The sequence below is a fragment of the Sus scrofa genome, chromosome 6 (genome assembly GCF_054392235.1).
Source record: "Sus scrofa isolate SSC_HxYL_T2T_F1_AM1 chromosome 6, Sscrofa_HxYL_maternal_Yorkshire_Landrace_v2.0, whole genome shotgun sequence".
NCBI lineage: Eukaryota > Metazoa > Chordata > Mammalia > Artiodactyla > Suidae > Sus > Sus scrofa.
Genome location: NC_139388.1, coordinates 29,766,234 through 29,793,145, shown reverse-complemented (window position 1 = coordinate 29,793,145; position 26,912 = coordinate 29,766,234). Strand labels below are relative to the sequence as shown.

Sequence of the window (26,912 nt, the reverse complement as noted above, 5' to 3'; positions counted from 1 at the left end):
CCCACAGGTGAGGGTGATAATTCTCATTCCTGGGCACATGACCCCAGCCTTACCCCAGGCCCGTCCAGAGAGAAGTGCTCCTTCTACCAGGGCTCATGCTTAGAAAGTTGCTGACTTTGGCTCCAGGGCAGGAATAGGGGGTTGAAGAAGGTCCTGTTTTGCTAATTTTTTTCTTTTCTCTTTCTTAGGGTACACCTGTGGTATATGGAAATTCCTAGGCTAGGTATGAGTTGGAGCTGTAGCTGCTGGCCTACACCACAGCCACAGCAATGCCAGATCTGAGCCATATCTGTGACCTGTGCTGCAGCTTGTTACAGCACCAGAACCTTAACCCACTGAGCTAGGCCAGGGACTAACGGGCATCCTCTTGGATACTAGCTGGATTCTTAACCTGCTGAGGCACAGTGGAAACTCCCTGAAGATCCTGTTTTGAAGCACAGGATGGTAGAGCTGGAGAGGAGACTTATCCAGGCAGAGGTATGGGAGAGACCATAGCTACTATACCCTCTTAATGAGAAGGAGGACTTAGAACCATGGGTTCTTCTAGAGCTGGCAGGGATATTTGCATTAACTGTCCTGTATCATAGATGAGGAGACTGAGACTTGGAGAAGCAAAATGACTTTCCCACGGGTAGAGCCAGGTCTGTAGCATTTTTCTGGGACCCCAAAGTGGCTTCACAAATGGTGTATAAATGGGGGCATGATGCGGGCATATCGCTTTGCTTTGCTTTTCTTAAAAAGAAAAATCACAACAACAAAACTCACTGTCAAGCCCAGGATTGCCCGTGGGAGCTGTATCAGTGTGGTGTGACTCCAGTGTCTTATACTTTAGGCTTCCTGCCAGCCCTTGACTACATTTCCCTTTTCAACATTTTTTTTTTTTTTTCGGTCTTTTTAGGGCCGCACCTGCGGCATCCAGAGTTTCCCAGACTATAGGTCGAATCAGAGCTGTAGCCTCGGGCCTACACCATAGCCACAGCAACACCAGATCCTTAACCTACTAAGCAAGGCCAAGGATCGAACCTGTGTCCTCACAGATAGTAGTCAGATTTGTGTCAGCTGAGCTGCGACGGGAACTCCATTGTATGAGGGTAACACATAGGAAAGTCCTTCAGTGACTTCAGTTTAAGTTTTTTTGTCCCTGTTATTGTTTGTTTAATGAGTGTTCTCCATGGCAGCTCTGCCACATCTGGGACAAGCCATAGTCATCTCATCTGCCAGTGTTGCCACACAACTGCTTGGTTGCTTCTTTTGTCCAGCTTCCCTATCTCTTAGTAAATGGTACCACCAACCACTCATTTGTCCAGGACAAAAACTGGAAGTCGTCTTTACCTCCCCTCATATGGTTAGTGCCCAATCTGGGAAATCCTGTTGACTCTGCTCCCAGTCCTTCCTAAGTCTCACTCAGCTCCAGCCTTACTAGCTGCCTTTCTGTCTCTCAGATATATTGAGCTCATTCCATTTACCCCCAGAATTCTTCTGATTCTCTCACAAGCAGGCCTCTGCTTAGGGGTCAGCCCTCAGTGAGGATTAACTTGACTACTCCATCCTGGTTAGCCCTTAGCCCTGCTCCCACTTCTGGCCTGTCCTCTGGCTTTGTTTTCTTCAAAGCACGTTTATCTACCAGGTGTTTTCCTGTTTGCTTATTGGTTTATTTACATATTATGTCTTCTCTGCTTCTTTTACACCTCCCACTGCCCTCACCCTGTCAACTCCATGGACCAGGCCCTTGTTAACTAGTTGATGACAGGTGGATGATGCATGTTCTTTCCAGAAGATGGGAAGTAGTCTTAAACCAAGTTGCTGCTGCAGCTGCTGTTACTAATCATCTAGTAACGTTAATGTAATAAACATTGTTATTATTAGTATATAAACATTAGTATAATTGCACTCTGGTGGTTTTTGGGGTTTTTGTTTGTTTGACTTTTTAGGGCCGCACTCACAGCATATGGTGGTTCCCAGGCTAGGAGTCCAATGGGAGCTACAGCTGCTGGCTTACACCACAGCCACAGCCATGCCAGATCTGAGCCATGTCTGTGACCTACACCACAGCTCACGCCAATGCCAGATCTTTAACCGGCTGAGTGAGGCCAGGGATCTAACCCACAACCTCATGGTTCCTAGTTGGATTTGTTTCTGCTGTACCACGACAGGAACTCCAGTTGCACTCTGTTTTTAACCCAAGCTACCTTTCGCACACATACATAAACGCCTCTATACATGCACAGGCTCTTAATCGTGTTTGGAAAAAATATTGGCTATGAAGTGATAGCTTCAACTGAAGGTACATTACAGCTGTGATTTTCTTGGAAAATCTTTTAATGTCGCAGCATTTTGAAGAGCAGGGGACAAGTAGCTGAGGTGTTGCTCCTCTACACTGATCATTCTAGATGCTCAGAAGCTTCTTCTATTGCTACAGGGGACTGTATTTGTTTCCTTTTGCTGCTGTTATAATAGTAGCGGTTTAAAATAATCATCTTACAGTTCGAGAGGACAGAAGTTCTAAAATCAAGGTGTCAGTAGGGTGGTGTTCTTTCTGGAGGCTCTTGGGGAGAATATTTGCTTGCCTTTTCTAGCTTCTAGAAATCCACCTACATTCCTTGACTTATGGCCCTGGTTCTCCATCTTCAAAGCCAGTAGTGTAGCAGCAGCTTCCATTCTCTCTCTGCTTCTGTCATCACATTGCCGTTTCTGACCTGACTTTCTTGCCTCTTGCAGGTACCCTTGTGATTGCATTACCCCACCCTCCCTGCCCCAAATAATCCAAGATAATCTCCCCATTTCAAGAGCCTTGATTTAAGCACTTCTGCAAAACCTTTATTATCATGCAAAGTAGCATATTTTACAGGTTCTGGAGATTAGGACCTGGACATCTTTGGGAGGCCTTATCCAATGTGCCACAGGGACTACGGATTTCCTTCCTCCATGCAAATCTATGTAATTGATAAATCATTTGAGAAATGAAGTGGGAGCGAGGGAGGAAGCACAGGAAAATATATCTCTTTTCCAGCCAAATCGAGGTGATGGTAAATCCCAAATTGAATCTAAATAAATATTTCGGGTTTTTTTTTTTTTGAGATCTTTAATTTTTTTAAAGTTAAAAATCCATGTTAAGGAGTTCCTGCTGTAATGCAGTGGTATCATTGGTGTCTCTGCAATGCCAGGACACAGGTTTGATTCCCAGCCTGGCACAGTTGGTTGAAGAATCCAGCGTTGCTGCAACTACAGCATAGGTTGCAACTATAGCTCAGATCTGATCCCTGGCATTGGAATTCCATATGCCACAAGGTAGCCAATAAATAAGTAAATAAAATCCAAATTTATAGTTTGAGTAGCTTGAATTAAAAATCTAGGCGTTCCCATTGTGGCTCAGCAGAAGCAAACCTGACTGATATCCATGAGGATGCAGGTTTGGTCCCTGGCCCTGCTCAGTTTGTTAGGGATCCAGCATTGCCACAAGCTGTGGTATAGGTCGCAGATGTGGCTCAGATCCTGCATGGCTATGGCTGTGGTGTAGATCACAGATGCGGCTTGGATCCTGTGTGGCTGTGGTGTAGGTCGGCAGCTGCAGCTCCTATTCAACCTCTAGCCTGGCAATTTCCATGTGCCACATCTGAAAGGCCCCAAAGAAAAAAAAATTTCTAAAAATTCTATGAGTTCCCGTCGCGGTGCAGTGGTTAACGAATCCAACTAGGAACCATGAGGTTGTGGGTTCGATCCCTGGCCTTGCTCAGTGGTTTAAGGAGCTGGCATTGCCATGAACTGTGGTGTAGGTCGCAGACGCGGCTCAGATCCCGCATCGCTGTGGCTCTGGTGTAGGCTGGCATCTACAGCTCCCGTCTGGTGTAGGCTGGCATCTACAGCTCCCGTTAGACCCCTAGCCTGGGAACCTCCATGTGCCGTGGGAAGTGGCCCTAGCAAAGGCAAAAAGATAAATAAATAAATAAATAAAATTCTATGGTAATTTTGTCAAAATAATTACATAGTTTTGAAGAAAAATATTCAAAACACTTAAATTTTTATTTTAAGTCTTTGAAAATGTAAGCATCTGTTGTTGTTTTGGTGATAGTTATTGAGCTCCCATACGCTGAGACAAAAATAGCTCCCAGATATCCTTGAGTTACTGACTAAATAGGAAATGGTTTTTCTGGATGATTTTACTAGCTTTAATAAATCAAGTGGCCACATTTTTATTAGTTTTTTTAGACTGCTTCAGCTGGAGAAAGCTAAAAAACAAAAAACCTTCCAGCTTGTGTGTTTTAACTTCTAGGCAGTAAAATTTATATAAAAGATGCCATGGAGGGTCATCCTTGTGTGAGAAAGAAGTGGGCTGGAACTAGTCACCACACACAAACACACGTCTGTGCACAAACCTGTATCACCTGTCAGACTCCTGATGGTAGGGGCTAGAGGGAGGGGCAGGGAGCAGAGAGCGAGACAAAGACAGTCCCAGGAATAGTGACTGGTGATTAGAGAGACTTAACAGAACTAAGGATGGATCAAGGATGTAGGCAGTGTGCTAGGAAAGTTATGGACAACTTGAGGGGAAAGCATTGGGATTGGATCTTTTTTTTTTTTTTTTGGCCACCCTGCGTCACATGGAGTTACCTGGCCAGGGATCAGATCTGAGTTGCAGTTCTATAGCTGCAGCAACACAGAATCCCACTGTGCCAGGCTAGGGCTCAAACCTGCTGTCCCAGCAAAAGGGAGGACCCAGTCAGCAGCTGTAGGCTTAGTTCTGACAAGAACCATAGGAACACTGAGCAGCCTTCTTGAAAGATTCTTTGGGGAAGGCTAGAATGGGCAGTGACTTTGCTAGGCAGTCTTCCCCCATAGTCACATGGCTTTGGCCGTGGTGAAGGGTGGACTTGGCTTTAGGGAAGGATGGTTGTTCAAGCAGCATTGAGGAGAGCCCCACCTCTGCCCTGGCATCCCAGGCCCCTGGAGCAGAAGGTTGGATTTCTAGCAGCTGCAGGGCACTGTAGCAGAATAGCCCATCCTGGGAGATTCCACGCCTAAAACTCAGGCCTGTGGCCTAAAGTCAGGTGCTCCTGGCTTTGTCTGAATCACATGTATCTTCTTTGTATGTGGAATGGGGGGCTTCTTGCTTAGGAATCCTTTTCCAGTGGGTACTGTAACCGTCACAAAAGCTACGAGAACTAATTGGTGAGTTTGACAAGGATTCAGGATATCATGTGAGTATATTTAAAAAATCAAGTATGTGTGTGTTTAATAGCTTTATTGAGATGAAATTTACATACCATAGGAGTTTCCTAGTAGCCTAGTAGTTAAGGATCCAGTGTTGTCATTGCGGTGGCACAGGTCACTGCTGTGGTGTGGATTTGATCCTTGGCCTGGGAACTTCTGCATGCCGTGAGTGTGGCCAAAAAAATAAATACATTTAAAATTTCTAAAAGTTACCCACCGTAAAATCATTTAAAATGTATAGCTCAGGGAGTTCTCTTGTGGTGCAGCAGGTTAAGGATCCAGTGTTGTCACTGTTGTGGCGTAGGTTTGATCCTTGGCCCGGAACTTCCACATGCTGTGGGTGTGGCCAAAAAGAAAAAAAAAAAAAAAGTGTACAGGTTGGTTTTTAGCATGTTTACAGAGTTGTGCAACCATTATCATAATCTAATTTTAGAACATTTTCATCATTCTAAGAAGAAACCTTGACCAAATCCTCCTACCCCCCCAAGATAAATTATGTTTTGATATAATATCAAGAAACAATTCGAAATTAAAATTGAAAAATAACATAATAGCATCAAGAGTGAGATACTTAGAGGGAGGTTTGCTTGTTTGTTTTGGGGGGGAGGTTTCTTTTGAACAAGAGCTGAGGCTTTTAATTTCAGTGTCAAGGGGAGCATTACATGTTTTAGAGCAAAGAAGGGACTACATTCCTTTTTTTTTTTCTCCCAGTGCTTTTTAGGGCCACACCTGCTTTGGTGTAGGCAGGCAGCTGCAGCTCTGATTTGACCCCTAGCTTGGGAACGTCCCTATGCTGCAGGTGTGGCCCTAAAAGACAAAAAGAAAAAGAAAAAAGAAAAAAAGACAAGTCCTAAGTGAAATAATTAGCCTTTTTTTTTTTTTTTGTCTTTGTCTTTTTAGGGCCGCATCCATGGCATATGGAGCTTCCCAGGCTAGGGAGCTACTATGCCACAGCAATGCAGAATCTGAGCCACATCTGCGACCTACACCACAGCTCACGGCAACACCAGATCCTTAACCAACTGAGTGAGGCCAGGGATCAAACCCGCAACCTCATGGTTCCTAGTTGGATTTGTTTCCAATGTGCCACAACGAGAACTCCTAGCCTTTTTTTTTTTTGTTTAATTTTTTTTTCTTTTTTTTCTTTTTAGGGCTTAGGGAAGTTCCCAGGCTAGGGCTCAGATTGGAGCTATAGCTGCTGGCCTACGCAACAGCCACAGCAACTCAGGATCTGAGCCGCATCTTTAACCTACACCACAGCTCACGGCAATGCCAGGTCCTTAACCCACTGAGTGAGACCAGGGATCAAACCCACATCCTCATAAATACTAGTCGGATTCTTTTCCACTGCGCTGCAGTGGGAACTGCAGTTAGCCTTTAGATAAATATGATTTTTCTAAATGCTGCTGCCTCTTATGGATGTCGACATGTAGTTTTTAGCAATGCTAGATACATCATTGTATAGTTATGCATGATATTATCTCTGAGTTAATAAACATAGGATTCTGTTGATATCTTTTTCCCCCTCTGTGTTTTCTATATTTCTTGAAAATGCTTGGTCTCTTTTCCTTGGCTGATTTGGTTATAGGTGAGGTCACATCTCAGTTAAATGATTTCCTCTGGAGCAGATATTCAGCTTAGTTGAGTATGCGGTAATACACTTATAAGCTCAGTCAGAGTTGGAGGTCTCTTGTAGAGCAGTGGGTCAAGGATCCAATGTTGTCACTGCAGTGCTGGCCTGGCCAAAAAAAAAAAAAAAAAAGTGAAATACTTAGAGATAAATTATGAAAGTGTTGTTGAAAGAAATTAAAGACCTAAATAAATGAAGAGGTACGCCATGTTTGTGCATTTGAATGATCAATATTATTAAACTATCTGTTCTTTCCAAGTTGATCTCTAAATTCAACACAGTCCCAATCAAAATCCCAGCAGACCTTTGGAAGATACTGTTGGGAGTTCCCATTGTGGTGCAGTGGAAATGAATCCATGAGGATGTTGGTTCTGTCCCTGGCCTTGCTCATTGGGTTGGACATCTGGCGTTGCTATGAGCAGTGGTGTAGGTCATAGATGCAGCTTGGATCTGGCCTTGCTGTGGCTGTGGTGTAGGCTGGCAGCTGTAGCTCCGATTTGACCCCTAGCCTGGAAATTTCCATATGCCTCAGGTGGGGTCCTAAAAAAAGCAAACAAACAAAAACCCCAAAAAAGAAAGATACTGTTGGGAGTTCCTGTTGTGGCTCAGTGGTAATGAGCCCAACTAGTATCCATGAGGATGTGGGTTCTATCCCTGGCTTTGCTCAGTCGGTTGGGGATCTGGCATTGCCGTGAGCTGTGGTGTAGGTCGAAGACACTACTTGGATCCCAGGTTGCTGTGGCTGTGGTGTAGGCCAGTAATGCAGCTCTGAATCGATTCCTAGCCTGGGAGCTTCCATATGCCCCCTGTGTGGCCCCCAAAAGCAAACACAAACACAAACACAACCCAGCAAGATAACACCTCAGAGTTCAGTTCTAGCCCCCTCTCTTTGATGAGGCTTTCCCTCACCACCACCTCGTTTCATGGCCCTTTGGTAAGGCCCTTCGAGGGCACTCGTTTTGGTTCCTGTTAACAGGTTTTGGTTCCTGTTAACCACAGCTTGTCTCCTTTGGTAGGGCTGCCTCAGCTCCTCAAGGGCAGTGACTTGCTGAACTCACTGCTTATTTAGCACAGCCAGGCCCTGTCCACACCCAGCTCTGTGAGAGGCCGGGAATGCTGATGAGGTGGTGGCAGAGTGGGGAGATGGGCTTCTGGGTGGGCTTCTGTGACTGTCTTGCCCTTCTCTCAAGTACCTCTTCTCAGTTCTTGCTCTCTTTCCCCCCACAGGTTGGGATAAACATTCCTATGGTTACCATGGTGATGATGGGCATTCCTTCTGCTCCTCTGGGACTGGCCAGCCCTATGGTCCGACATTCACCACAGGAGATGTGATTGGCTGCTGCGTCAACCTCATCAATGGCACCTGCTTCTACACCAAGAATGGCCACAGCCTTGGTGGGTACACAAGGGGACCTTGGAGGGTCTGAGGTGAGAGGTTGATGAGAGGCCTTGAAGCCAAAGCAGTGCTGTTGATCTTCTGCTGAGCTCTGGGGAACAGCAACCATTTCCAAGATTTGGAGCCCTGCAAGGGAAAGAGAGGGTATAGAGGTCTCCTTTGGTTAATCCATCCATTCAGCAGCATTTAGCAAGCCTGATTCAGGGCTGAAAGAGCAGCAATGTTGTGGTCATGCCCTTGGCTTATGTGACACTCGTTGGAGCAAGGTTTAGAGTTGATTAGAAGTTTGAGGGGCCCTAGTAGATACTTGACAGTGGTAGAGATTTGCATGCCTGTCGCCTGGGCCCACACTTTGGCTGGCCCTTCTGTGGTGGTCTGGTTATGGAGAAACAGTGAGGGCTGCTCTAGTATAGGAAGTAAAGAGATAGGCTGGAGTCAGATGGGACCAGGTCTCTTCTGGCCTGTTTGTAGTTAACAGACAGCAACCTAGACAGAGTTATATTGAAAAAGTCCCTTTGGTTAAACTGCAAAGGATGGACTGATGGGAGTAAGGGCCAGGAAGGCAGGTAGCTTGAGATGTAGCCATGATGATGGATGCAGGCAGTGGGGAAAAAGCCTGCAAAGGCCTAGGGGTAGTGCAGCAGGGGACAGATGGAGTGAGCTGGCAAGAGCAGAACATGGGCAAGTGGCTGGATTAGTGGTGCTTTTGGGTCATTGGAGCCCTGGAGGATCCCTTGAAGAGCAGTCCTGTATACATGTAGAAATCTTGGACTAGAACTCAAGAGAGAGAGGGGAAAAAAAAGCAGTTCTCTTATGCTGAAGTGGGTTGGGGATCCAGCGTTGTCACTGCAGAGGCTTGGGTCACTGCTATGGCATGAGTCAATGCTTGGCTGAAACTTCCATATGCCTCTGCTGTGGTGTCCCCCTTCCCCGTGGCCCTTGCCACCCCCCCCACCCCCCCACCCCCCCGCCAAAACAAAAAGTGAGAAAGGAACTTTGCCTGTTCTGATGCCTTGCCCTAGTAGAGCTGATGTTTGGCCCTTGAGTAAGAGGACCCCAAGGCCAAAGTGGCCCTGTGGTGGTGCCTAACTGCTGGGCCAGCCTGCCTGAGTTTGCAGAGGTCTCTAAACTAGCAGAACTCTGCTAGCCAGGCTCACTGTAGGCCTTGCCTGGAAAGGGTGTTGGGCATTTTTCTTTGAACCCAACTCCTAGGAGGCCCACTTGCCCTGGTTTGAGGGGCAGTTAAAAGGTGGCTACCACTCCCCACAGCCCTTGTGTGGCTTCTCCAGGAGATGAGCCCAGGCAAAATCAGGGGATCTGAGAGGAAATCAGGTTTATTTGTGGTTGGGGCTGAGTGATGGGAAGCAGTGTTCCTCAACAGGGCAGTCGGATGCCATGGCCTAGAGTGGTAGCCAGGAGCTTAGCACAGACACTGCAGAGCTGACCCAGATGTACATTCTGAGAAGCTCCTCTGAGGGCCATGGCCGCATAGCTGCAGTTGCTGGTATCCAGCCTGTGAGGAGCCAGCTGCTGGAGGCTAAGGCCAAGGTCTCAAGATGGCACCTCACTCCCCACTGTGTTCTCTGACTCCAGCTCTTTCCTGCCTCTTGATTTTTCTGCTGTCAGAGTCCTAGGGGCCACTGATATGTGCTCTCAGTCCTTACCAGAGCCCCACTTCACTTGCCTCTCCGCGTAGGCCTGGCCCTGCCCCTCTGCTCCGAATACCTTACCTCCTTACCTCCCTTCAGCTTGTCTACTCGGCTCAGAGCATGGCACCTGCTATGGGACACAAGATTTGGGGTATACCCTGCTGTCGCCTCTGCACTTGGACTTCCTTCCTGTCAGTCCTAGGTTCTTTGTCAGTCAGATTCTTAGGTTCCTGCAGATCTCATGACCTGATGAGAGGTCAAGAAACCATAATGTCAGCCCAGACCCTCATGCTGTTTTCAAAAACTCATCTCCCTAATGTGTGTTATATAGACCCCATGCAAGACCTCACACATCTTGTAATTAAACTTCATTTAGGCCTATATTATCTATTTTTCTAGGCTGTCAACATCTTCTTCGGTCTTGCTTGTTCTATCTCAAATATTTGGTATCCTCTTTAGTATTGTATTAACCTAAAATTTTATAAACATGTTTATGTGTGTTTTCATCAAGGTATTGATTAAAAAAATATTGAAAGAGGAAAAGACTGGATTTGAGCCCTTCTGTCTATAGCTTGTCCAGGTAGACACCAGCCATTTAAGAATCACTTCAGGAGTTCCCCTCGTGGCACAGTGGTTAACAGATCTGACTAGGAACCATGAGGTTGCAGGTTTGATCCCTGGCCTCACTCAGTGGGTTAACGATCCTGCGTTGCTGTGGCCTAGGCCTGAGGCTATAGCTCTGATTAGACCCCTAGCCTGGGAACTTCCGTATGCCATGGGTGCAGCCCTTTTGACCAAAAAAAAAAAAAGAAAAAAAAAAACAATCACTTTATTATGTTAATTTGTGGGGGTTTTGGGGGTGGTTTTGGTTTGTTTTTGCTTTTTTAGGGCCGCACCCACAGCATATGGAGGTTCCCAGGCTAGGGGTCTTTTCAGAGCTACAGCTGCTAGCCTACACCACAGCCACACAATGCAGGATCCGAGCCACATCTGTGACCTATACCACAGCTCACGGCAACACCGGATCCTCAGCCCACTGAGTGAGGCCAGGGATCAAACCCGCAACCTCATGGTTCCTAGTCGGATTTGTTTCTGCTGCGCCACCATGGGTACTCCCATTCTGTTAACTTGAAACCCATGTTTTTCTTTCTTGTCCACAAGGATACTACCAAGACCTTACTACAAAATGGATATGACCTGTCCTGAATTTTCTAGATCATAAAATTTAATGGAAGTCAATGAACTCTGAGTGATGTACTACTTGGTGAATCTTCAAATGACTTTGTTTCCTTTCACAAACCAGTTTTTCAATATAAGGCACTTCAAAATCTAACACGGAGTCAGTGAGCTTGTCACTACTCTCTAAGCTCAGAACCTTTCTCCCTTTAGAGAAGCAGAGTCATGTTCCCCGCCTCTAGCCTCCCTGCTCCTTTCATTTGCTCCATCCTCGTCTGTCACAGCACTCACCTTATGTGTCATTGGTCAGTTGCCATCTTTCTTGCTGGAGTCCGGCAGCACTTTTAGGGCCAGGCTTGCAGCTGATTCCCTAGTGCCTGACACAGGGCCTGGCTTCTGGGAGGTCTCGGCAAATACTTGACGAGAGGTTGAATGAGCATCGAGTGAATGGACTGGAGACTGACATCTCACCCACAGGTGGTCCATGTGCTTGTAGATTCGACTTTATACTCTCAGCCTCTTTGACTCCTAACCTGTGTCTCTCTGGCTCAGGGCACTTCTTATCGATAGGTTTGAATGTCCTATTTGCGTCGTAGATCTTTGCCTAGACCTTCTCAGATCTTCCTGTGGGCCACTTCCAGTCTCGCCACTGCAGTGACCTTGCAGAGGCTCACAGGATCTGCAGGGCCAGGAGGAGCAGTGTTGCCCTTGTTTAGTGCAATAGGGAGTGGAATACCTTCCTTCCTCATCCTCCTGGAAGCACCTCAAGGCCTTGTCTGTCCTGAGTGCCAATGTGAGATAGAGCTGGGTAAGCCAGGTAGGTCTTCCCCTGCCCAGGAGTGTGGCAGTTGCCTTGCTCTGTGGCACAACTGTAACCAACTTATACCTCAACCTCACAATTTATGAAGCATCTTTCACAGAGCATCTGTTTCTCCTTTCTTCTTGAGGTGTTGAGATTATCGTTACCTCCCTTTTTCAGATGAGCTCAGAGTGGCTGGGTAGCTCGCCTCAAGTCATACTGCAGGTAACTAATAGAGCCTGGATGCCCCCTTCTTCCAGGGTTCTATGGGCCTCTCCTTGAGCCTGAGTGTACAGCAGCAGTAGCCTGGCCACCCTGAGACCCGTGGAAGTAATTCCCATGCAGACCTGGAGGGTAGACATTGAGGAGCTTTCAGATTCCATCCTGCTAGTTCTGTGACTGCTGACTCTGCATGTGGGGCTCAGAAGTGGCCTCAGGCAGGGAGATCATGGCTTTATGAGCTTCTTTCACTAAGGAGCAAAATAGCCCAGGAAGGAATGTAAACAATCTCTCTGTGCCTTGGCTTTTTAATCTGTCAGAGACAGTATACACCTCCCAAGGTTGTTTGAGATTAAACGCCTCCTAGTAAGACATGAGCCTGGTGCCCAGTACAGAGGGAGCACATGGGATATGCTGGCTGGCTGGCAGGTTCTGTCCCCAGGTTTGCTGGGAGACCTATAGTGAGCCCCTCACCTCTTCTTCTGTCTTGCCGGGTTTCAGTTTCTTTTCTGTGTGGAGTTGTGGAGGGGCAGGCTGGGACCTCTAAAAGTCAGTGTTTTGAAAACCTCTCAGGCCAAAAGTTTAGGAGCTTCTAGAAGAATTTAAGAATAAGAATTTATCTAAAAAAATGAGAGGCTCTGAGTCCTTGGGTAAGTTTCCTTTGGCCTTGAGTCATTTCTTAGTCAGCGACATGAATAGCATGAACGCTCTGGAGGATGCTGTGAGGTCCCTCTCCTGCTTAGGGTTGCTCATATATTTGGGATCCTGTTCCCCTCTACCTTCAGTTCTGATTCAGAACTGAGGCCCCTAGAAACACAGCCTCTGCTCTTGGCAGGAGTGTTCAGAGTGTACACAGGACAGTGTTAACCTAGGCTTTGTCAACTGGAATCTCTGGGGACCATGGGCAGATATATAGGCTGGAGATGGGTAGCTGCCACCCTCTTGGTCTCCACTGCTCTGTCAGCCTAAAAGGTGGTGTTGGAGCGTCAGACAAGGAAAAAGTCCAGTCCCATGAGTTTCTGCTAAATTTATGACTGTCAGCAAATCATTTAACCTCTGAGGCTTACTTCTACATCTGTACAATGGGGCTAAGAAAGCCTGCTCCCTCAGATGAGGTAATAGATGGAAAAAGATAGAGGTCTCCGTAAATACGTGTTGGAACAAGAGAAGGATCAGGCTTGGAGAGGCCTCAGGGTTGATTGTTAGGGTTTAGTCCTTTCTGGCATTTTCCCTGAGAGAGTAGAAATGCGATGGACAAATCCCCAAATATCAAGCTTCACGTCTGTCCAAGCTACCCAGGAAAGGGCAGGCTAGGGTGTAAACCTAGCAGGCCCTTGGCCCATGCTTGTCCTCCACCCCAGGGGAGGTGTGGTGACCAGCCCCTCCACAGCCATTGTGACGGACCCTCTGGGGTGTGGGAAGCCAAGTGCCCTGATGTCTGTTCCCTTCCCTCCACAGGTGTAGCCTTCACAGACCTCCCGGTAAGTACTGCTACTGGGTCTCCCCATGGGGGGCCCCTGGGGCTGACTGGGACAGGGCATGGTAGCTCCTGCGAGTGCAGGCTGTGGAGTCCTGCCCTTTCCCAAACCAGGGGCGCGTGCTGTGCAGTCAGCTTTGAAGGTACTAGTAGAGGGTACCATCTCTAGCAGCAAGACCCGGTCTTCCTCCATGACTTTTAGCAGGTGACAGTGATTTGTGGCATTTCCAAATGCAGCAGAGTGATGGGGGCGGTGTGGGCAGAGACGAGATAGACCTATGATTTGGCTGGTCTGAACTAGTTCTGTGCAGCTTATAGGCAGCGGATCAGTGTGCAGAATGTAGAAAGTTGTTCCTGAGCAATGTTAGGAAGCCAGGTTCCTGTGCATACCCATCAGAGGTGCCTGAGAAAAGCCCATTCCCTAGGGGACTGGGCCTGTTACCATGCAGGGTACCCCTGAGCCAGAGAGGTGAACTTTATGAGGTTTTCGCTTCTTGGAGAAGGGTGAGGTTTCCTGCTGGCTTAGTTCAGGGTTCATCCCACCTCCTGCACTCCAGTCCGTCTTTATTATGAGTCATCACAGGGCTCATCACATGCAGGGCTTCTACCCAGAGTGCTGGGAACTGGGCCTGGCTTTGTGTGCCCTGCTGGGTTCTGGAGGGAGGAAAGGTTTGCTGACTCTGGGGGCATGCTTAGGGATCTTGGGCACCCCTGTGATGTCCTAGGAATAGGAAATGCCCTTGTGATCTGGGGGGCGGCGGGGGGGAGCTTCTGAAGTGCAGACTGTCGCATGCAGGATCCTCTTAGACCCTCTGTCTGTGGATCAGAATCCTTCCCGCCTATCTGGAGTCCCCAGAGAAGAGCTGTGGTCCTAGGCAAAGAACAGACACGAGAGGAGAATTCTGACCCTGAGTGGGGAAGAGTCTAGTGGTGGAGATACATCATTGCAACAACCAGACGTGAATGTGGGCAGTATTCCGCCGAGTGCTAGAAAGGCTGAACCCAGTGTGCAGTAACAGCATGTGATAGTCAGGAATGACACGTGACCTGAGGATGGAAGGTGGAGGAGAAGACTGGGAGCCCAGGGACAATGGGGTGGAGGCTGGTGAGACATTGGGCTGTAGCAGTGGGAGCCATAGGAGACCCAGAGCGAGGGAGTGACCTGGCCAGCGCTGGTCAAGGCAGGGGATAGATGGGAAGCCTCACACCCAAAGGGACACCCCCAAACTGCAAGGCCAGAAGACCCTTCTCTTAGCCTCAGACAGGAAGGGCAGCAGCCTTTCTTTACTGTTTTCCAGCATCAGGGGGTCCAAACCACGTAACCCCTTTGGTCATACTCTCTTCCCTGCCTTTCCTGTCTTCCCCGGTACTTTTCCTGCCTCCACATATACCCCTTTTTGTGGCAAAGCGATCCTTGGTCCTGGATCTTTCTGAGAGGAGCCATTGTCTACCCCCGCAGCATATCTTCACAGGCACACCTGCAGAATCGGGGAGCCCGGCCTGCCTCCGCTCTGGCCGAGTCCCAAAGGGGAACCTTGGGCTTTGGGGACGCCGTAGCCTCTGATGCAGGGCAGGAGACACCATGAGCCTGGCTTGCCTTTCTTTTGCTTTCTCCCCTCAAACTTTGGGGAATAGTGTCTGTGCTAAAGAGGTGGGCAGAATGTGGCTTAGCCTTGCCTCCCCCAGCCACACTGCAGTTCTCTCAGAGCCAAAGCAACGGCCTGCAGGAGCCAGCGCCTTCCTCCTCTGCTCCAGAGGTGAGGTGAGGTGAGGCGAGGCCCTGCTGCCCCATTGCCCTCAGGGCCCAACTGACCTTTCATTCTCCTCCTCAGGCCAACCTCTACCCCACCGTAGGCCTGCAGACACCCGGGGAGATTGTGGACGCCAACTTTGGGCAGCAGCCCTTCCTGTTTGACATTGAGGACTACATGCGGGAATGGCGTGCCAAGGTCCAGGGCACTGTCCACTGCTTCCCCATCAGTGCCCGGCTTGGCGAGTGGCAGGCGGTGCTGCAGAAGTGAGTGCCCCGCTCCCGCCCTTATCCAGCCCTGCCCAATCCCAGGGCTTCACTGTCCTGTACTGCTACAAGCTGCTCTTAGGACCTCCAGTGGGTAGCGTTCCTTCTGGAAACCACTCTCAGGTTGACTCTGCCTGCTGCTCTCTTGCTCCTCTCTTAGTTCAGTTCTCCAGAGCTGCTCCTAGTTAAAGCTTTGCCCCACTCAACTGCATTGGAGGACCCTGTATGTAATATCACCAGCAGGGCTACTTTCCCTCCCCAGGTCATTTTGCAGAGGATGTACTAGGATACCTAGTTGTCTCTTCCCCTGTGGACTTTTTTTTCCATAAGAGAGAGTATCTATCACGCCATGACTCTGACCTAAGGTCACCTCTTAGGGTCAGATCCAGCTAAGTCCTTTGCAACCATGGCAGTGGTGGTGGGAAGAGAGTCCTCCCTATGGCCAACCCAGCTGGCTCTTGACTGATTAATTCCCAGACTCTCCTGGAACTCAGTCTTGCTGAGAATCCCAAGGGAGGCCAAATATGGGTTTCTCTTCCACTTGCCAGCTGCAGCAGGCCTGAGTGAGGCAATGACCTGTACCCACTCTGCCAGGAGGTGAGTTAGTTTGCTAGCTTGGCTCCCAAGGGTGGGCAGAGAAGGGCTTCCACTCACGCTGGTCGTTACCCTGCAGACACCAGGGTACCAGGGTCCAGTGGGTGGGAGTGGGGTGCACACTGGGTTCTTTGTTCAGCCTTGTTTTCTTGAGAATTTGATGGTGAGGAAGGCCCCAGGAGAAGGCTGAGGCAGGGGCCATGTGGCCAGACCCTTCTCAGGAATAGCGGCACTGCTCCATCTTGTTCTCAGCCCCAGAACTACCAAGAAGCTCTTCATCAGAAGGCCAGCACAGTGCCAGTCCCCGCAGCAGGCTTGTTGGGACAGGCAAGGGGAGAGGTGGGGCTCCCCCAGCCGTCAGGGAGGGACTGATACTCTCAGCTGACAGGGCCTGGGCTCAGCACATGGGTGTATTTGTTTACATGTAATGTATCTGTGTGCCTGTGTGTGTTCATATGTAGTATTTGCTAAGATCTGCATCTAACTCAGATCCTGTGATTTCACATAACTTCACTTTATGAACATTGTTAATGGCTGTATTATGCCACAAGCCCCTCGGCACCTTCTTTTGGTGGTAGGTTCAAGTTATTTCTCTCTTTCGCTTGCATAGGTAACCCTTTTGTACATAAAAGAGTTTTCCACATTTAAAGTTGTTTTCTGGGTGTCTTTTCAAGAAGTGGAATTACTGAGTAAAAGGAACTGTACATTTTAGTGGCCGCTGATGTGCATGTGGACTCATCTGAACCATGTTTTGTCAAGAATTTCTGCCCTTGTGTTTATAATAATATGCTTGTAATTCTTATTCAGAATATCATATTATAAATTATATAATTTCATGGTAAGAGATTGTGTATATTGACTTCTTACTTTGTGTTAAGTACTTTATGTGTATCATCCTATCTGCTCCTAAAACACGAGAGGATACACTGCTGAACTTCTGTGCCTTTGACAAGACAGCCTGTCAGACATTTGTGTCTGGCAGTTAGAATAATGCCATTGACCTGCGCCCTCACCAAGATACTCACTTCTGTTTACATCAGATTTGAGGGCCCTCTGTGCACCACTGATTAGCCAGTATTGGGTGGCATTAGTGGTTTCTGGGTGTCGGGCTTCTCCAGGCCATTTCCCAAAGATTGTGTTCTTGTTGGCCTTGTTGTTGCCTGGTACCTTGGCTTCTCAGGCCCCTGATTTATGGCATTTTGTGGACTAACTTGGGTTGTGGGTTAGCTCCCCATCACCCTCTAGAGCCAGCACGCCTGAGCTGGAATGCTTCTGCCGGGCACGTGGGGTACCTGCAGAGGAGCTCCTGTACCTGTAGAAGGTATGCACATGGCATGCATCATCACTGGGCAGCTGCCAGACTGCTTGGCCAGGAGGCCCTCAGAGAGACTACGGGCTGTCCTGGGTTTGCTGCCTTTCTGTAAGGAGATGGTCTGTGCCTCTGTGTGTAGTTTTGTTACCACAACTGCCCGCTTGTGGGCAGCATACTCCCAGAGAAACTCTAGCCACTCCTCCAAGCAGTGAGGACAGAGCCCCTCCCCCACCCAACTGCATGAGCACTGGGGGAAGTTTTCATGTTGTTTCGGCCCCTTTATTCTCATTCTCTGGAGGTTGCACCTTTAAGATACATTTAGAGAAGATCTAACAGGCTGGTAGTCTGACCATCACGGGGTCAGTGAGAAATGCAGTTCTTGAGTGTCACCTTGAGCATTTCCTTTCTTCTAGCATGGTCTCATCTTACCTGGTGCATCATGGGTATTGTGCCACTGCCACGGCTTTTGCCCGAATGACTGAAACCCCGATTCAGGAAGAACAAGCATCCATAAAGAACAGACAAAGTAAGGTTGATTCTCCTCTCCCTGCTTCCTTCCTCCCTCACCTGTCCTGAATTCTGCTCTCTGGCTCATGGCAGTCTTTGGTGACCTGACAGGAGTCTGTTCAGCTCAGGTCCTCACTAGGAGACCAGCCCACAGCCACAGCCCAGCCCCACTTTCTGTCCCTCTTTCAAGGCAACACTGTCCTTGAGGACCATCCAGCAGCATGGGAATGTCTCGGGGCAGCCTCCCTAACGCATACTCTGATAGCCTGGCTCAGGTCGGGGCCTGGCATGGCTGGATCCGCCTCCTCCATGCTTGTTTCCTCCCCCCTGCATCCTGGAGTCCACTCAGCCTCCTCTTGATGGTCTTCTAGAAAGAGTGTGTTTGTATCTTACCAGTCCAGTGCCCTGCCTTTCCCACCCGTTACTTAACCTGATGGTTCTGCCTGTCCCTGGCCAGAGAGAGGACTGAAGTTGGCAGTCGCGGGGAGGGCCAATGCTCCCTGGCTGCTGTGGGAGACCCCTCTCTGCTTCCCACGTCTGGTCCTATCCTTTGCACGCAGCCAAAGCAAGCTTTCCTGATGTTCATTCTGGCCTGGGTACTGCGTGTTTGGGGCTCCTTTTGGAAGGAGGGTGTTGGGAAAGAGGAAACAGCCCAGAAGGAAGATAGGAAAAGGAGGAGAGAGTGAGGGAGAGTAGGTGTGTGTGGATGCGTGTGTCTGTGTGTGCCTGCTTGCGTCTCTCTGAGCCTGTTGTCTCTGTGCATGTGCATATGTCTGTGTCTCCCAGAGAAGCCACGCCCAGCCAGACAGACAGAAAGGGATCCCAGACTTGGGATCTACGAATGAGAAAGCCTCAGACCCAGAAGTCACTCCTGGCAAGATGCACCAGGCCCAGACCAAGAGCACGATGCTGATGGCCTGAGAGGTGTCAACGTCAGAGCTGCCGAAGTGAGGAGGGTGACCTCCTCTTACAGCAGGGGATGTTCTGCAGCCCCTGAAGACTGCCAAGACGCGGGCTCTGGCCCAGAAACCATGAGCTTCCATTGCCACCCCCTGTGAGGCCTGAGGAGAGAAGTCTGTCTGAAGAGGAGCCTCTCAGGCCACCAAGCTGCCTATGTGCCCATCCCCAGACCGCACTCCCACAGCTAGGACCTCTCCCCGTGCCCAGGTCCCTGGCCACCTGTACTCCATAGGAGCAGGCCTGCAAACTCACCTCCTGCCTCTGGGCTGAGAGTGCCCCTCCATTTTCCCCTTGTATTCTTTGAGGACTCCTCGATACTTGACAGAAACCAGGGTCTGTTGTGGGGCTGGGTGGCCAGGTTCTTTCTTCTGCCTCTTCTTCTGTGAGCCTCTTACTGGGCTTGCCTCTCTGAGCAGCCCACCTGACTGTCAGCAGATCCGCGCTTGGGGCTGGCAGTGTGTGGACGTGTGGCTGTGAGGAAAGGCTGCAGCCCTTCACTCCCTGCCGTGTTCTTGCTCTCCGCAGAGATTCAGAAGCTGGTGTTGGAGGGCCGTGTGGGTGAGGCCATTGAGACTACACAGCGCTTCTATCCAGGGCTGCTGGAGCACAACCCCAACTTGCTCTTCATGCTCAAGTAAGTTTGGGGCACCAGCAGGTCCCCTGTAGCCCAGCTAGTGTGGTGATGTACAACCAGGACCAAGCCCAGAGCTGCTCTGCTCCTTCTGCAGGTGCCGACAATTTGTGGAAATGGTGAATGGGACTGACAGTGAAGTCCGCAGCTTGAGCTCCCGAAGCCCCAAATCCCAGGACAGCTACCCAGGCTCCCCCAGCCTCAGCCCCCGCCATGGCCCCAGTAGTTCCCACATGCACAACACAGGTCAGCCACTCTCCAGAGGGCTCTTGGAAAAACGGGTGTGGAGAAGCAAGGCCACTCATACACCCTTCCCTGGGTTGGGCTTTGGGCTTGCTGTTGGATTGGGGATGGGAAATGAGACCACTGTAATTCCTGGGGCCCCACTTGATGACAAGCTGCCTCCCCTTCTAACTGTCCCTTGGCTTTTAGGAGCAGACAGTCCCAGCTGCAGCAATGGAGTCGTGTCCACCAAGAGCAAGCAGAACCACAGTAAATACCCTGCGCCGAGTTCCTCCTCTTCCTCCTCATCCTCTTCATCCTCCTCATCTCCATCCTCCGTCAATTACTCCGAGTCCAACTCAACAGATTCCACCAAGTCCCAGCCACACAGCAGTACCAGTAACCAGGAGACCAGGTGGCTGTTCTGCTCTGCTTATTCCTCCTGCTTTCTGCTCTGTGCCCACTGCAGCCTGTCCTTTGAGTGCCACCCTGCCCTCTACCCCCATCGCCATCCCAGGTCTGTACCTGGAATAGTAGCTGCTAACCCGCCAGGTCAGGCGTTGGTTCTAGCTTCCGGTCCAACTAGTGATTCAGCTGCCACTTTGCTTGGCCCTGTCTTTCTCCAGAGGTGGTGACACTGAGAATGTGGTTTCCTCCAAGGACATCAGGCTTCTCAGAGCCCCCAGGGTCTATGCTAAAGGAGCTTTTACTGGGCTTGACTTGCCGTCAGCCAGGTTGGACAGGTAGGGGTTTTAGATGGCAGACTCTAGGTGGCTTTCAACAGCCCCCAGGCACGCTTCAGCGCTGACCAGGGTTTTGCTTTCAGAGATGCCTGTCGGGGCTCACCTGCCCTGGTCACGGGGGCTTGGGGAATGTATAGAAGGGGTGCGCTAACTCAGAGAAGGGCCAGGGAGGAGAGGCTTACAGACGCAACTTTGGGACAAGAGTGGGAATCAGGTGGCAAGCCTCTGGAGAGGGCTAGTGTCACAACAGGGGCCAAGTGTTGGAGCCTGAGAAGCCTGGGAGCTCTCCTTTCATGCTCTTAGGGGCCATTGGTTTACCCACAGCAATATGTGGCTAAAGCCTAAATGGAGGCCCTACCGGGCTACTCGAACCACATCCCCCTGGCCAGCTCCCACTTATACCCTTCTCCGCAGTGACAGTGAGATGGAGATGGAGGCAGAGCATTACCCCAATGGTGTGCTGGAGAGCATGTCCACACGCATCGTCAATGGTGCCTACAAGCATGAGGACCTGCAGACAGATGAGTCCAGCATGGGTAAGGGCCGTGCCCTCACATGGTGTTCTCAGGCAGCAGTGCTCAGTCCCAGTGCTCTCTCCTCTCTGCAGGGGCTTAGGGTGGGCAGGCTTTGGCGGAAGCTCTATCCAGATCTGGTCCACTGCTTCTTTAGCCAGTCACGAATGGGTGTTTGAGGTGCTAAGGCCTTGGACTGCTACCCAGACCAAGTTCCCTGCATTTGCCCCTAGGTGGGGTAGGTGAGAGTATACACTCTCACCCTTGCGTCTTGTGCAGGGTGGGAACAGAGAAAGCTTCTGATTCCTGTTTGACTCCTAGACCACGTGCTGGGTGGACTAATAACAGCTCAGCTATGGATGGTCCCCTGCTCCTCTCATTTCTCACTTGCCCCAACAAAAGCTGCACCACCCCCAGCCGAGATCCTTCTTGCCATGTTCTCTTTGGGTTCCCCGCCCTAGTCCTGCCTTTCTCTCCTCCCTCCTGATATATTCTTTGCTGGGCTCTGGGTGCAGATGATGGGCATCCTCGGCGGCAGCTCTGCGGGGGCAATCAGGCAGCCACAGAAAGGATTATCCTCTTTGGCCGTGAGCTACAGGCGCTGAGCGAGCAGCTGGGCCGAGAATACGGCAAGAATTTGGCCCACACGGAGATGCTGCAGGTACAGAACAAGCCAGGCCCTCATGTAGAATGCCTCCCTTCCGTTTGATAGCAGGGCAGGTTGACTCTGGAAGGTTCTGGGGGCAGCAGCAACAGGACAGGGTGGGCTCTAGTCCCATCTACACTGGGAAACTGGACACTGGGGTTGTGTCCCATTGCCTCTAGGTTCTGGGGAGGACAAAACTCTGCCTGACCCTACAGTTGGGGTATGTCGTGCTCTCACTGGGCAGCACACAGGGCCTTATATCTCCCTGGAGCCTTGGAGGGGGTGTGTGGTGTGTGCCACAGTCCTCTCAAGAGTGCCCTGCCCTGTCCTTAGGATGCCTTTAGCCTGCTTGCGTACTCAGACCCCTGGAGCTGCCCAGTTGGCCAGCAGCTGGACCCCATCCAGAGGGAGCCTGTGTGCGCTGCCCTCAACAGCGCCATTTTAGGTAAGTGGATCTGACAAAAGCAGAAGCTGGCCTATGAGTGCCTAGGAGACCCTCTTCCCCCCTCCCCAGGAATTGCGAATGTTCGTCCACATCAGGGCGGTGAGGTCTGCCCAGAGGCTCTCTGATAGTGCACAGGACTCTTGGGCTCCCCTGGCTGAACCTAAACCCTGAACTCCCTCTGCCCAACTGAGTTGGCCGGCTAGATCATGGGCCCTAGACTGTAACCACAGGCCCCGGCCAGTTCATTACTCTAAAGAAAGCTGAAGTTCATAGGTTCCTGGCAGTGCCACAGCCTGGCAATTGGGGCACACTCACACGGAGACTCATGAACACTCCTTTCCAAGGGATTCTGTCCACTCCCCCAACCTTCTGCTCCCAAGGGAACTTTGACCTGGGCTCAGCCCTGAGCAGGGCAGTGACCAGGCCTTGTCTTTTCTCCACAGAGTCTCAGAACCTGCCAAAGCAGCCCCCTCTGATGCTTGCCCTGGGCCAGGCATCTGAATGTCTGCGGCTCATGGCCAGAGCGGGCCTGGGATCTTGCTCTTTTGCCAGAGTCGATGACTACTTGCACTAGCTGACCACACACTGGCTGGCCTCACCTGGCCCTCCCTCGGCCCAGGGCTGGAGCAGCCCTGCCCTCCATCGGCACCTGGTGCAGGGACCTGGGAGCCATGGGCAGAGTCCACTCCTGCCTGGCCTCCCCTCTTCCCTCCCTCCCTTCCTTTTTCCTTCCTTTCTTCCTCCTTCCTTCCTTCCTTCCTCCCTCCCTTCCTTCCTTTCTTTTATCTCCACCCTCAGTCTCTCTCTCTCCCCCTTCACGTGCAGCGGCCTATGACACAGTATTGGCTGGTTTCTCTCATGTAGCGCCTTCTATTTTGAAAGGGGGGGATTGTTTTGAGGAGGGGTTGGGGTTTTTTAATCCTTTTTTTCCTCCTGACTGAGCCACCAGTATTTATCTCTGGAGAGTTTGTGCTGAGCTGGTTTCTGCTTATTTAGTGATGAAGCCAATCCAAGTTGGTGATAGCTTATTATTTTCATAAGTAAAAAAAATTGAGAGATTATATATATATATATATATAAATATAAAAAAAGACACAGTATTTATCGTAGTGTTAGTGGTCCAGCACCTCTTGGGTGAGGCTGTCCAGACACCATATGTTTTTATTTGAGTCTAACTCATTAAAAAGAATCATCTCTGTCACCTCAGCCAAGTGATTCATTCATTTCAGGCTTCCCCTTTGTTGAGCCACAGGCCCAGCTGCAGCCTAAGGAAACCCAGTAGGCTTTGTGGGAGCCTCATAGTGGGCAGGTCAGGGTAAGCTGGTTTGCAGCATCTGAGAGGAGTGCGTTCCTAGGCCCCTGAGAGCCAAATGGAGCAGAGAGTTGCAGGGCCAGGGGTCCGGAGGAGAGATGAGTTGGCCCAGGGCTACACAGCAAAGGAAGGGAGTAGAGAGTCTTTGGCCAGCACGCTGTCTACCATTCTGCCCTGCCTCTCACTGCCTACCTCCCCCTCTCTTTCTTCCCTTTTCAACGTCCTGCCTTCCTTTGTTGTTAAGATGGCCAAATAATTCATTTACTCTAAATCAATTGCCTGGAAACTACCTGCCTTTGACCCAAGAGCTGCTGTGTGAAAAGCTGCGAGGAGGAAGCCTCCATGGAGGACAGAGGCCCATGAGTACAGGGGCTGCCTTCGTTTTCTGCCTGAATCTTTACTGTCTCTGCACAGCTCTGATGGAATTGATGCTTTCTTTTGAGAAGCCAGGACCTCATGGAGACTGATTCTTGGGCTGCCAGTCGCTGGAGTGGATGGAACCCTTGACCTCCTAGGCCAGGCCTCACTGCAGCTATGCTAGGCGGCTCCTTGCAGTTTGGCCCTGGCCACTTTTAGGGAAGACTCTTACGAGTATTTGCTGACCAGAGGAAGGGACCTCATGGGCTTTTACACGTCCCACCATCCGTGTCAGAGGAATCCTCACAGCGGGTTGGTCAAAAACAGTCCTGGTACTTCCATCAGGGAATCAGGAGCAGAGGGCTGAGGGGGCTGCCAGGATTTGGGCAGGCCATCTGTGGAGAGGACTGACTGCCCTCATCTGTGGAGGAAGAAAGGGAGGAGGCCTCCCAGAGGAGCACCAGGAGCAGCTGGATGTCCCCATCTGCATCACAGTGGGAGGGAGTGCACAAGCAAAGGGCCAAGATCAGAAGTCCAACTTCCAGTCCCCACCCGGATTAGGGCTGGCCAAGCTCCTGCTCTCCATCAGTGGACAGGAATGGTGGTATGCCCTGAGGAATTCAGAGCCCACCAGGACTTGCTGGGCCCACCATTGGACAAGAGAAATGATTGGGTTGGACCAACTGTTGGTGATGAGGTCCTTGGCCCTCTGCTTTCCCGGAGTTCTGCCCTGGGACATGATCTTGTAGGCTGCAGCTTTTTCTTGGCCCCCACTAGGGGCCCAGCTGGCAGCCCAGAGATCGTAACCCATCAGGGAGGTATTGTCCTGTCTGTAAAGGAAATTCATCCTGTGCAAAGCTGGGGATACCAAGCTCCCAAACCTAGAGGTTGGAAACATCAGGCCATTAAAACAGTCATCAGGGAATTAAAACCAGAGGCTTTTGCAGTTGGAATGAAGTTCAGAGAACATCTGTTCCGCAGTCCTCTCCTTTTATAGATAAGGAAACAGGCCCAGGAGATTAAGTGAGTTGGCCAAAGTCACACAACAGATCAGTGGCAGAACTGGGATTAACCTCATCCCTGTGGTTTGGACAACACTGTTTAGTCCTAAAACTGAATGGTGGGTGAGGGGTTAGGCTGGCCGGGCACCCAGCAATGTCTGAGCAGCTGGTACCTTCAGGGGTGGGGATGGGTGCCTGGGCTTGGGTTGTGGAGCGGCTGAAAGGGCCCAGGAGGGCTCAGGACAGCTGTGTGCTGCTTGGGGTTGGGTGTCCTCCTGGCTCACACTCAATACCCACGGCCACCTCCCCATTTTCTGTGCCTTATCTCACTGTTTCAGCTGAGTCCAAGTTGTTTACTCTGTTCCTCTCCAGAGGGGCTCTCTGTCCCAGTTGGACAGCTTACCTTTGGGACATAAGCCTTTGCCCCCCAAACCGTGGAGAGGACCAAAATCAAGCTGCTTGAGCCCACTGTCTTGTTGATAGTCCAGGCCTGTCTGCCAGCCAGAGGAGTCCCTTATGCACACCGAGTCCTACCAGCCTGCTTCCGGTAGCAGAGAGTGGGGAAGACACCTGGGAGGCATCCCATGAAGAGCTGGACTTAAACCTACAGAGCAGGAAGAAGATCTGACTGTCAGGTTGTCCAGCCCTGCAGGAGCTTTCCCTACTTACCTTTCCCCATGTGCTACCAAATGGTTGCTCCTTCCAGGGCAGAAACTGGCAGACACACGCAGAAAGCCAGAAGCCCTGTTCCTCACCCACGTGGGTCTGTGGCTGGGTGCAGGCCAGCAGAACAGGGACACGAAGAGATGGAGAAGTGGGGACTGCCCAGCCACCCAGCACCTTCCTCCCCCTTAAGCAAGCACAAAGAAAATGAGGCAGAGACCTGTCAGAGCTGAAAGTTCCTTTGGTTGCTCACAACTCAGGTATGCACACCGCGTGGCAGCTGAGCAGCAGAGCCCTACTTGACCGCCAGTCCCATGCACCCGGACCTGTGGCCAGATTGTGGACTCTGGCTGCCTCAGGCGCCACCTCTTTGCATAGGGTTTTCCTCCATTAGTAACTACAGCTGACACAGACGTCCTCCACATTGTGCGCACTGGTTCTGCCTTTGTCCTTGCAAGTTGATTCTTGGCATTAGCATGAAACTTGTGGGTGTGGGAGGGTTTAGAGAGAATTCTAACACAAAACATCCTATTAAATTGTACTTGAGAGATGAAAAAACTCCTGTTGTATTTTGACAGAATTATTTTTATTAAAATACACGTCCATGAGCAGTCACGAGTATCTGTGGTGAGTCTTACTGGAATTGGCACCCCTGGTGTGGCACAGCTGTCCTGGAGGGCTTGGCTCCTTCCCAGTCCACCTCTTGAGTCCCCAAGCCCCTGGTGTTCCTGACCCCTCAAGGACCTTCAAGACTGGGTATCGATACTTAAGCTTTAATTCTCATCCTTGAAACAGCTTTCATCTGAGACAAATTCAAAAAGGTAGGCCTGGAGTTCCCGTCATGGCGCAGTGGAAACGAATCCGACTAGGAACCATGAGGTTGCAGGTTCGATCCCTGGCCTTACTCAGTGGGTTAAGGAGCTGTGGTGTAGGTCACAGATGAGGCTTGGATCTGGTGCTGTGGCATAGGCCGGCAGCTACACCTCTGATTAGACCCCTGCCTGGGAACCTCCAGGTGCCTCAGCTCAGGTGTGGCCCTAGAAAGACAAAAAACAAAACAAAAAGGTAGGCCATAGGACCTCCTCCCCTCAAAATATGATATTTTCTAAATTTTATGATTTTTATTTATTTTCTTATAATGATTTTTATTTTTTTCATTACAGCTGGTTTACAGTGTTCTGTCAATTTTCTACTGTACAGCAAAGTGACCCAGTCATACATATAAAAGATTTTAATATGCTCACCCCAAACACTGGACAGTCAGAGCTCTTCTGAGGGGTATTAAGGTTAGTTTCCTTTCAGCCTCAGGGAAAAGAGCTCATGCTCAAAATCCTAGTTCCAGTGACCCTTGAAAATTAACCTTTCTCAGCCTCAGTTTCTTTATTCTTAATGTGCGGATAATCCTTCTACCCTGTGGTAATAGGATTATAACATGC

The 26,912-nt window shown here is 50.2% G+C and overlaps 1 protein-coding gene across 3 annotated transcripts in view; it reads left to right on the top strand.

Annotated features, from left to right (window-relative positions):
* RANBP10 (RAN binding protein 10) overlaps positions 1–26,087 on the top strand; it is a 76,407-nt gene extending 50,320 nt beyond the window's left edge. The window contains exons 4-14 of one of the 3 annotated variants that reach the window (XM_003355780.6): positions 8,066–8,233; positions 13,536–13,558; positions 15,387–15,571; positions 17,891–18,003; positions 19,470–19,578; positions 19,673–19,821; positions 20,008–20,212; positions 20,955–21,076; positions 21,568–21,713; positions 22,032–22,143; positions 22,587–26,087. In XM_003355780.6, the coding sequence (XP_003355828.4) occupies positions 8,066–8,233; positions 13,536–13,558; positions 15,387–15,571; positions 17,891–18,003; positions 19,470–19,578; positions 19,673–19,821; positions 20,008–20,212; positions 20,955–21,076; positions 21,568–21,713; positions 22,032–22,143; positions 22,587–22,717 (1,463 nt within the window). In that variant the 3' untranslated portion in view covers positions 22,718–26,087. Of the gene's footprint in view, positions 1–8,065; positions 8,234–13,535; positions 13,559–15,386; positions 15,572–17,890; positions 18,004–19,469; positions 19,579–19,672; positions 19,822–20,007; positions 20,213–20,423; positions 20,682–20,954; positions 21,077–21,567; positions 21,714–22,031; positions 22,144–22,586 lie in introns of those variants that run through there. The other 2 variants (XM_084960024.1, XM_084960023.1) reach the window with 2 other exon arrangements.
* Positions 26,088–26,912: the final 825 nt, after the last annotated feature.